The 10,168-nt window shown below is 38.9% G+C and overlaps 1 protein-coding gene across 1 annotated transcript; it reads left to right on the top strand.

Annotated features, from left to right (window-relative positions):
* Nucleotides 1-143: 143 nt before the first annotated feature.
* Nucleotides 144-8,379, top strand: mettl14 (methyltransferase 14, N6-adenosine-methyltransferase non-catalytic subunit; the record flags this gene model as incomplete). The annotated part of the gene is made up of 11 exons (XM_079219152.1): nt 144-209; nt 700-788; nt 1,079-1,163; nt 2,149-2,226; nt 3,499-3,586; nt 3,673-3,763; nt 3,919-4,060; nt 5,514-5,606; nt 7,291-7,407; nt 7,562-7,772; nt 7,882-8,379. The coding sequence occupies 11 exons, from the start codon at nt 144-146 to the stop codon at nt 8,181-8,183; spliced, it is 1,362 nt and encodes a 453-aa protein (XP_079075278.1). The 3' UTR covers nt 8,184-8,379.
* Nucleotides 8,380-10,168: the final 1,789 nt, after the last annotated feature.

The following is a 10,168-nucleotide window of genomic DNA, read 5'->3' as shown; positions in this document are numbered from 1 at the left end:
TTTAGCGGCTATTGGGCATTAGCCGGTTGTTGTCTAACGTAATAGACAACTAAGCGATTACATTTATATGAAACGCTTTGCCGTAAAAACGACCACACGTACTAGATAGTTATCGTTGTTCAGAAAACATTACAACTGAAGATATGAACAGTCGACTGCAAGAGATCCGCGAGCGACAAAAACTTAGGCGGCAGCTTTTAGCTCAACAGGCAAGTGGACCGTTAGCCTCTTGTTGTTAGCACGGAGCTAACTCCGCTTTTAATTTAACCAGTTAATTTTCGTTGACTGAAGCTCACTATATGTATTGGCCAACTTTGGGCCGACTAGCTAACTAAATGTTAAATGGATGGTAAATGTGGTGAACATTGATCATAGTTCTGTCGCACACATGGGGGATAATATAGCCAAACGTTGTTAGCCCTCGAGTGGACTTAATGCGCTAACAACTTCTTTGTAACGCAGTAACTTTAAATGTAACGTGTATTGAGTACATTAACATTGTACAGCTATTCGAGCAAATAGCTCGCACAATTGCACGCCATGTTCGATTAACGTTACAAGTAAGCTACTAAGACAATACACAAAATAAAGAGACAGAAAACGTTAAGTTCAATAAAGAGTAATGTATTAAAGCAGACTACCAGAATTGGAAAAATATGTGACTTTCCATTGGCTTTTTTCATCCTTGTCTCACCACAGTTGGGAGCTGAAAGTGCAGACAGCATCGGAGCTGTCCTAAACAGTAAAGATGAACTGAAGGAGATAGAGGAGACAAGAGAAACATGCAGGTAAGATATGATAGCTCTATCTTGTGAGCACAAATTAACCAAAACTTGGGAACACGTTAACTAAATTGATTTAAAGGCATTAAGAACACAAAACAGTTTGATAAACAGAGTAGCTGCCCAAGCATTTGTGTGTTCTTCATGCCATTTAGTCCTTGTATTTGTGCACACATTGAACATATTGAATTCTCTCATTTTACAACATTCACAACCTACCTTGTTTCTTCTTTGACATATTTTTGTCATGAGATCACAGAATCTGGAAATGTGTTTCTGATGTGTGTGATTTGCAGAGCTTCATTTGACAGTTCAGCAGCACCCCCCAAAAGGAAGGCACCGGAGGGAGAGGACACAGAGGAAGATGTGGAAGAACAAAAAGTGAGTATTTTGTGAGCCGGGTTCTGCGGCTTCCTCCCACAGTCCAAAGATGTGCATCTAAGGTGTAGGCTTAGGTTAATTGGAGACGCTAAACTGCCCGTAGGTGTGAATGGTTGTGCATCTACATATGTGCCCTGTAAAAAAACTGGCGACCTGTCAAGGGGGAACCCTGCCTTTGCCACTTTTGTCAGCTAGGATCGGCTCCAGTAAACAATTTGGATGATGGAATGGAATCCTTAACTATCTATCTGTTGTATGTTGTACATACTATACAAGCGGCCCAAACAAGTACCATAGTCTGTTTCCCGTTTGAGGAGAAGAGGAAAAAAGGCACGGGATGCCTGCAATCTAGATATGCCTGTAGTGGGGCCTGGTGTGTGGCAAACCCTTTAGAAGTGTGTTTTCCTGTCCATGTCTGCTTTTTTTTTTTTTTTTTTAAACAAACCCCATCCAAACGACAGAATTTAAACGGACGTCTAAATGATTACAATATTGCCCTAACACAGTTCGGTCTCTGGTATTTTGACTACACGATATAGAAAAATATAAACAATAGATATTTTAATATATTTTGGACAATATACGTAGTGATACCGCCAAGCCCTAGGAGGGCTATGATTTGTTCCAAATTATTACCTCCAAAATTGGCCAATAAAGCCAGGATAATTACCTCCCTGCGTCAACCAGTGTGTCGGTTTGTAGCTGCCGGCTGTCAACGTAAACACCCAGAATTAACTTTTCACTTTCTGAGCCAAAAGAACCTAATAATGTGTTTCAGTTGACTCTTTATGAGGCTTAGGGTGTAGGATAAGTCAAATTCTATATTTTAATTGATTTATTTATTATTATGAGATAAATCACCTTATCATGATTGTGATTTCACTATTATTTCAGTTGTACTGATTGACCCCCACATGTCCCACACGCAGATAAAGGATCTTTTCATCGACAAAAATATGAACCTCATTGTGTTTTTATGTGTTAGGATGAGGTGGAGGTGCCGCAGCTGGATGAGAGCAACCCATATGAGGAAGTGTACAAGGACTCAAGTACTTTCCTTAAGGTTAGACTTACCGTCTCTTTCTTTTATACACACAATGTCTCTTTTATATCGTGCCTCACCAATTATGCTGTTGTAGCCTGTCAAGCAGGGAGAAAGTAGCTACATTAGAAAATATCAACAGAAACGGATGGCCAACATCTTAAAATTGGTTAGTATTTCGTACATTTATATGGTTTTTGTTACCGGTTGTGTGCATGCAAGCCATGACCTTTTCAGCAATCTACCATTGCACTGGTAATACTGGTAACAGTTGTATAAGAGAAGCAGGAAAAATAGCCTCTTCAATCTCACAGGTGTTTTCACGGGTGTTCTCTTATACTGCCTGACTACTCAGTACAAAGCATTTTTGGAATGGGAAGTAACTAGAATAAGCGACTTTTATTTATTCACCTGCTGATAATGCTTTTAGCTTGTGAGTGATTTTCCATCCTTAGTGATATTTTTTTTTTGTAGTGACTGATTTTTGTTTTTCATTTGTATTTTATATTTGAAGATGGTTTAATTTATAGATTTTTGTACTGTGCAGTTTTAAAAGTGGAGATAGTTTTCTGTTCTTTTATCTTCTTTCAAGTGCAATAACAAAGTGTATTAGGTGTGCATCAGCCATTCATGTCATACCACCAAAAAGTGAGATAAACAAGTCTTAATTTAAACTCAGAACCCAAAGTTTTATTTGGCAGGTAGGTTGAATGTACTTGTACTTAATGTACTCAAGCTTGAGCAGAGTCAGTGGAATGTTAGGAACATAGTCACATGATTCACTTGGATGCAACCTGTAATTACAGACATACATAAGCCATAGCATGTGTGTATGCGGAAACTATTCACGAATAACCAGTGGCGTGACAAAAACATAACCTACATGTTTCTGACACAAAGCACACACAAACGTAACATGTAAATACAATTGACATGATCTGCTTTTAATCAAGTAAAGATTGTGAAGAATGCATTATTTTAGTTTGGGAGGAAATTAGTAATCAGTCACACTGTTAAAATAAAATAAAGCCAGAGTGGTGTTTTATATTTTATTATTATAATTTTTTTGCCTCATAATAAAAATAAAAGGTGACTTTCTTTTTTTAGATATTGCAAAACTTTTATTTTAACTTGCAGTTTTGATTAAACTTTTCCAATTCCAGACATCAAATGTTTATTAAAACGCTTATGTTTTAACGATATGTTTTCGTTATTCATGCAGATATATTTATATTATTACCCTTTCTCTTACATTTCATATTCATCTTTTTTCATTCTTTTTCTTTTTTTCAGGGTACCCAGAGTTTGAACCCTCACAATGACTACTGTCAGCACTTTGTTGACACAGGGCACAGGCCACAAAACTTCATCAGAGACGTTGGTGAGTGTGTGTGCTTGTGTTTATCTGTTTTATGTACATGTGTGTACTTGTGTGTGGTTCTGACCTCGTTACCGTCTGTGTTTCAGGCTTGGCGGACCGATTTGAAGAATACCCGAAGCTTCGAGAGCTGATCAGACTGAAGGATGAGCTCATCTCCACCACCAACACCCCTCCCATGTATTTGAAATTATGAATTTTAGAGTAGATATTTACCTGAATGTCAATGTGATTACACCCAGAGAATTTAATGAAGAAGACCAAATTGAGATCAAGTTGGCATAAACTTAAAACAAAAAAAGTTTTCTCTATTTAAAATGTGTGTGTGTTTTAAGGTACCTCCAGGCTGATCCAATGCACTTTGACCTGCAAGATTTGAAGTGCGAGTTTGATGTCATTCTGCTTGAGCCTCCCTTGGAGGAATACTACAGAGAATCCGGCATCAGCCACACTGAACGTTTCTGGACCTGGGATGATGTATGTATGCGCGCATGTTATGTTACATGCATTTAGCAGTTTGTGCAAGTATGTGAAACACTTAGAATATACTTATGACTAGCTTATGAGCAACAGCAAAGAACAGAGGCGATAACAATATAACAATTATAAACTAAAATTGCTTAAAGTAGGTTATATAATATATGCAATATGGTGTGGAAGAAGAGGACAATGTTAAGAGCTTGTGAGTGCAAATAAGTAGGAGTATGCTCACCCTCTCCCAGTAGGAGGCGACAAATATTCAGAATGACCCTGCCAATGTCCACAAGTGAAGATGAAATGGCAGAATCACCTGTCCTGTTGTCTCATGACAGGACTGCTTAAGGCAGGGGTGTCAAACATACGGCCCGCAGGCCGGATCCGGCCCGCAACGGGGTCCAGTCCGGCCTGCAGGATAATTGTTAAAATTGCAGGATTAAAAAATAATGAAAAATACAAAAAAAATTATAAAGCTGAACTGGGGCTTGAACCACTGATCCATTGATTGAAAAACGGGCACGCTATCATTGACACACAGTCGCAATTGATTCGACCACTGACATTACTACACATATTGCTCAACTGCGAGGGAATCCGCAGAGGAAAGCCCAGGCAGATAAACAGTAGGGTTGGGTACCGAGAACCGGCGAGAACCGGTGCCAGTATGGTTGGCGCACACAGAGATCGCTGCAGACACGAGCACGAGCTTTTGAACGTCCGTCCTCGGCTTGCTGGAACAAATCTCTCCCAGTTGATATTAATGATGATGTGTAGTCCAGTAAAGCAGCAGTTTGTAGAATCCAACGGTTTCTGAGTTCTGTTGTACACGATCCCATCAGGCCACCTGATGCTTGTGTCATTTCTTTTTTTAAATATATATTTTTATAGTTTGAAGTTTGAAGCTGTAGTTTGAAGTCAAGTGTTTTGTATGTACTTATTTATATCTATAGTATACTTTAAACAGTTCATAATATTGTTCAATTTGAAGAAAAAAAAATTGCCTTAGCAATAAAAAAGTATCGGTTCAGGCACCGGTATCGTTTTAAAAGTATTGGTTTAGCACCGGTATCGGGAAAAAAACAAGCGATATCCATCCCTAATAAACAGTGGGCTGATGTCAGAATTTTTGGTCTTTATGTTTCTAGTTTATTGTAGAAATACCTTTTTTTTAAATGGAGTTTATCATCCAAAAACCTTCACCAATGATTTAAACATAGAGAAATATTGTCATTATGTATGCTTTAATATGCTGTGATTTTACTGGTCCGGCCCACTTAAGATCAAAATGGACAGCATGTGGCCCCTTCACTAAAATTAGCTTGACACCCCTGGCCTAAGGACTTTGTCGAAGGAAAGCAAACGTTAAAATGATTTTTGAATGGCATATATTACCCTTACTCTGACATTGTGCTCCCTCACCCCTCTTCCCCTTCTCTGTTTTCTGCGATTGCAGATCATGAAATTGGAAATTGAAGAGATATCTTCTCTCCGTTCCTTCGTCTTTCTTTGGTGCGGCTCTGGTGAAGGCCTGGACTTGGGAAGAATGGTAACATTGTCCCTAATTTAGTCATAAGTACAAAGTAAATTACAGGCAAACTCTTACTCTTACTATTTCTGATGGAAACATTTTCTCGACACCTGGTGGTAAAATCATTGATCAGGACATTTATTCTTCGAAGAAGGAGCCGAGTCAGAATCACAACATGATATGTCAATTGCGTATCCTGAACTGCTCAATGAATGAGCAGAGAGTTACCTCTTAAATACATTAATGACACAATCACAGAAGCTCTCATGACGTCTTTAGATTCACTTGCATCAGCATGGTCATATGATAACAAGGAACACCACGTTCTTCAAACAGAGACATGGAGGCATTCACAGTCTCATGACAATCAGAAGGTCACTTGAAAAGCATACCTATGTTTTAACAGGAAAGTAGGTCAAATGAGAAGCCACAAGCCTTTACACAGTGTATGATTAATAATATAACTAAAACAGTACTTGATTAAGAGTAAATAAGTTTTTCTTCTAAGAAAGGCATAAGCACCTCCACAGAGAAAGCTGGTTCATGTTTGTCCAGCTGTCATATTTTTTTTGCAATATTATTGTTATCTTGCAGTCAACAATATATATACACTCACCTAAAGGATTATTAGGAACACCTGTTCAATTTCTCATTAATGCAATTATCTAATCAACCAATCACATGGCAGTTGCTTCAATGCATTTAGGGGTGTGGTCCTGGTCAAGACAATCTCCTGAACTCCAAACTGAATGTCAGAATGGGAAAGAAAGGTGATTTAAGCAATTTTAAGCGTGGCATGGTTGTTGGTGCCAGACGAGCCGGTCTGAGTATTTCACAATCTGCTCAGTTACTGGGATTTTCACGCACAACCATTTCTAGTTTACAAAGAATGGTGTGAAAAGGGAAAAACATCCAGTATGCGGCAGTCCTGTGGTTGAAAATGCTTTGTTGATGCTAGAGGTCAGAGGAGAATGGGCCGACTGATTCAAGCTGATAGAAGAGCAACTTTGACTGAAATAACCACTCGTTACAACCGAGGTATGCAGCAAAGCATTTGTTCTGAAGGCGAAAGGGGGTCAAACACACTATTAGTATGGTGTTCCTAATAATCCTTTAGGTGAGTGTATATTGTTAACTGCAAGCTTTAATAATTTTGGTCTGATTTAAAGAGTTGTTTGAATTGTTTTAATCATTTTCTAATGCCATTATTAAAAAGCTAAGAATGGACAAACTTTAAAAAATGGAGACAGATCATATTTATTGAAAGGTAAATGTGGAAAAAATATGCGCTATCTCAAATAGCATTCAATTACTACAACCAAAGAACAAGATAAAGACAAAAGCTAAAACATTATGTTTTGTGCAGATTACTCAAACTTGGTGTACGTAAAACTGAACGAAACACTGGCATTATTGCTTTTTAAACCACAGAATAGGTCCTGCACTATTCAGCAGTTCAGAAATCAGTTTTCTGGAAACACTGGAATTTAAACTGCATTTACAATATTCATGCTACATGATTTTCTATACAGTTAAAGGGTGGGGGACATCCTACTGTGCATGTACTGTGTTAATGTCTTATTAATGCATTAATCGTCTCACGTGTTTCACAAAAAGATGAACTTTAAATTAAACACCTCTAAATTGAGTATGTGCAGTTCATAGTCCATCACATTAACGGTACTTATTACATCCTTTTCAGTGTTTGAGGAAGTGGGGCTTTAGACGATGTGAGGATATCTGTTGGATCAAGACCAACAAGAATAACCCAGGCAAGACCAAGGCATTGGACCCAAAAGCAGTATTCCAGAGGACCAAGGTACAGTAGAAATGTGAAATACATGTTAATGTACATTTTACAGAATTAAAATGCATTTTTTTTTTTTTTTTTAAATGTGTAGATGTCATTTTAGAATTTCAAATAAAACCAGTTAAAATAGTATGTTATGATGTATACAACCTATTCCCTCCAGGAACACTGCCTAATGGGAATCAAAGGAACCGTGCGTAGGAGTACCGATGGTGACTTCATCCATGCCAACGTGGACATTGACTTGATCATCACTGAGGAGCCTGAGATGGGAAATGTAGAGAAGCCCGTGGAGATCTTCCACATAATTGAGCACTTCTGTTTGGGCCGCAGGAGGTTGCACTTGTTTGGACGAGACTCGACCATCAGACCAGGTGAGATGGACATGCTCTTTCATTGGCCCATTTAGTTTTGCCTTTCTCTGTGCCCCTGCTTGTTTCTCAAGACCCATGTTGTTGCTTTTTTGTTTCCTTCTCTTTCTAGGCTGGCTGACCGTGGGTCCTACTTTGACAAACAGTAACTTTAACCCAGAGACCTACCCCTCACATTTTGTCAATTCCCACCTATCCGGTTGCACAGAGGATATAGAGAGGCTGCGGCCTAAGTCTCCCCCCGCTAAGCTGAAGTCGGAACGTGGTGGTGGAGCAGCCAGAGGGGGACGCGGTGGGCCAAATGCAGGAAGAGGCGGCGACAGAGGCCGTGAAAGAAATCGGCCAAATTTCCGTGGGGACAGGGGAGGGTTCAGGGGCCGAGGAGGGCCACATAGGGGCTTTCCTCCTCGCTAGAGCAAAGAGCTCATGGCACCCAGACTGATGCTAGAAATCCCCTTCTGCTTACCCTGCAAACACAAGCTTATTTTGAATGCAGTCAGTGTATGGTATGGTTTGGTTATGTGACAGATGATAAGTTAGTGTATGTGAACAATCTTTTTGAACTTTTGTGTTTTTGTTTATATTTTTTCATCGATATACTTTAGATTGAATGGGTATTGTCTGAATAAATATTATTTTCACTTTTAATATTTGTGTGTTGATTTTTGTTGCACGTCTTTCCCTTGAATATTTAAACAGTTATGGAGGTAATGACAACATCATAGTTAGCTGACATGTAGATGGTGTGGTTGAAAGTCAATATGTGCAAGTAGAACATAAAAAAGACAAGACCAGCAAGTTTCTTCCTCAGTAATACTACATTTTCCAACAGACAAAATATGTCAATTTGGGTGCTGTTGTACTGTCGCTATACCTGCACACACTTTGTATTGTCATTTTAAATAAATAATTGCTTAGAATTGCTTGTCAAACACTGTAAATAAACAGCTATTCAAACACTGACTAAGAGGGTTCTCTTACACAACTGTGGCCAAAATATCAGCTCCATGCATGCTGTTGTGTGTACAGATTGCAAAACCCTCTGAGGCAGATTTGTCATTCGTGATTTTGGGCTTTACAAAATAAATTAAATTGAATTGTTGAGCACGTATGTTGAATGTCAATTTAGGAGGGGTGCCATTTGAGGAATGCCATTCAACTTCCTTAAATGCTACTTATTCCGATGAAGAAATCATTTAGCTTTGGTTCTGGCACTGTTGCTGAACAGTTCCCTTTTTCAAAAGAAAAAATGGCCTGAAGGTGAGGTAGATTTAGAAGTAATCTGTGTTTACCATTTTCAAATACATTTTGGAGGGTGAATCAAGGGTGATATAAACCTTGTGTCCAATGGGACAGTATAACCACACATAGTTAATTTTTTACCCTTATGAGTGAAAATAACTTCTTTTGTTGGTCCTTAGCTGTTAAACCACAATATAAATCCCATGCCCTTATTGTTGTGACATCACGTAGGTGGGAGGGGCAAGCATCAATCAGGAAGTAGACCCCTGCAAAGCATGAGGTGCGGAAAATAGGCTCTTCGCCTGGAATCCAGACGAGAGCAGGCGGCTGCAGCAGAAGGCGTTGACAGAAAACTGCAATCAAGTCGGACAGTTGCCAGCTGCCTTCAAAGTATACACACACAGTCACAGAAAAAAGTACTTTCTGTTAGTTCTGAACTTTTGTTTACTTGTAGTTTACAGATCACGTTTGGATTTATTATATGTGTTTATAAATATATATATTTATGTAGAAATGACTGTGTAGCTGCATCCTTTGGTATTTTTATGTCTGCCTGTGAAATACATTACTACTGGTTTAGATATGTGTTATGAAAATACGATTTTGTATTATCAACCACACAAGATGTGTTTTTAGATTAAACATGAGACGAATAGTCAATAATCGAGGGTCAAGTATTACAACTACACATAAAATAAGGATTTTCTACAACACGTGGTGTTTGCTGTCAGATCTAAGAGCCAATCAGCTCTCTGATGTGGCGAGAGCCAGGCCTTTCCCATCATGCACTGGGCCAAGCAGTCGTTTGAGAGCAACTGCGGTGTCTGACTCTGAAATCGACAGCCAGCTTGGTCTCGTGAGAGTATCGTTGACCACGTGTGCATGACGTCAGAGCAAGTCGGGACCAAGTCGGACACAAATCTAACCGGCATGCATTGCGCGCCGATTGATTCTGCGCAGAACTGGCTCATCTCCAACGAGCCTATTGACAAGCTTGATCAAGTCATACATTTATCATAGCTTTTATATTTTACAAACTTTTGATGGAAGCGTACACATGATGCAATACTGCAACAAAAGCAGTAAAAACATTTGGCAATATAATGTTTACATTTTTGGAACTGTGTTTTTATTTTTGTCCCATTCTCACATTGGAT

Source organism: Taurulus bubalis (genome assembly GCF_910589615.1).
Source record: "Taurulus bubalis genome assembly, chromosome: 6".
NCBI classification, from domain to species: Eukaryota; Metazoa; Chordata; class Actinopteri; order Perciformes; family Cottidae; genus Taurulus; species Taurulus bubalis.
Note: the sequence above shows the minus strand (reverse complement) of the source record. Positions and strands in the feature narration are given on the sequence as shown.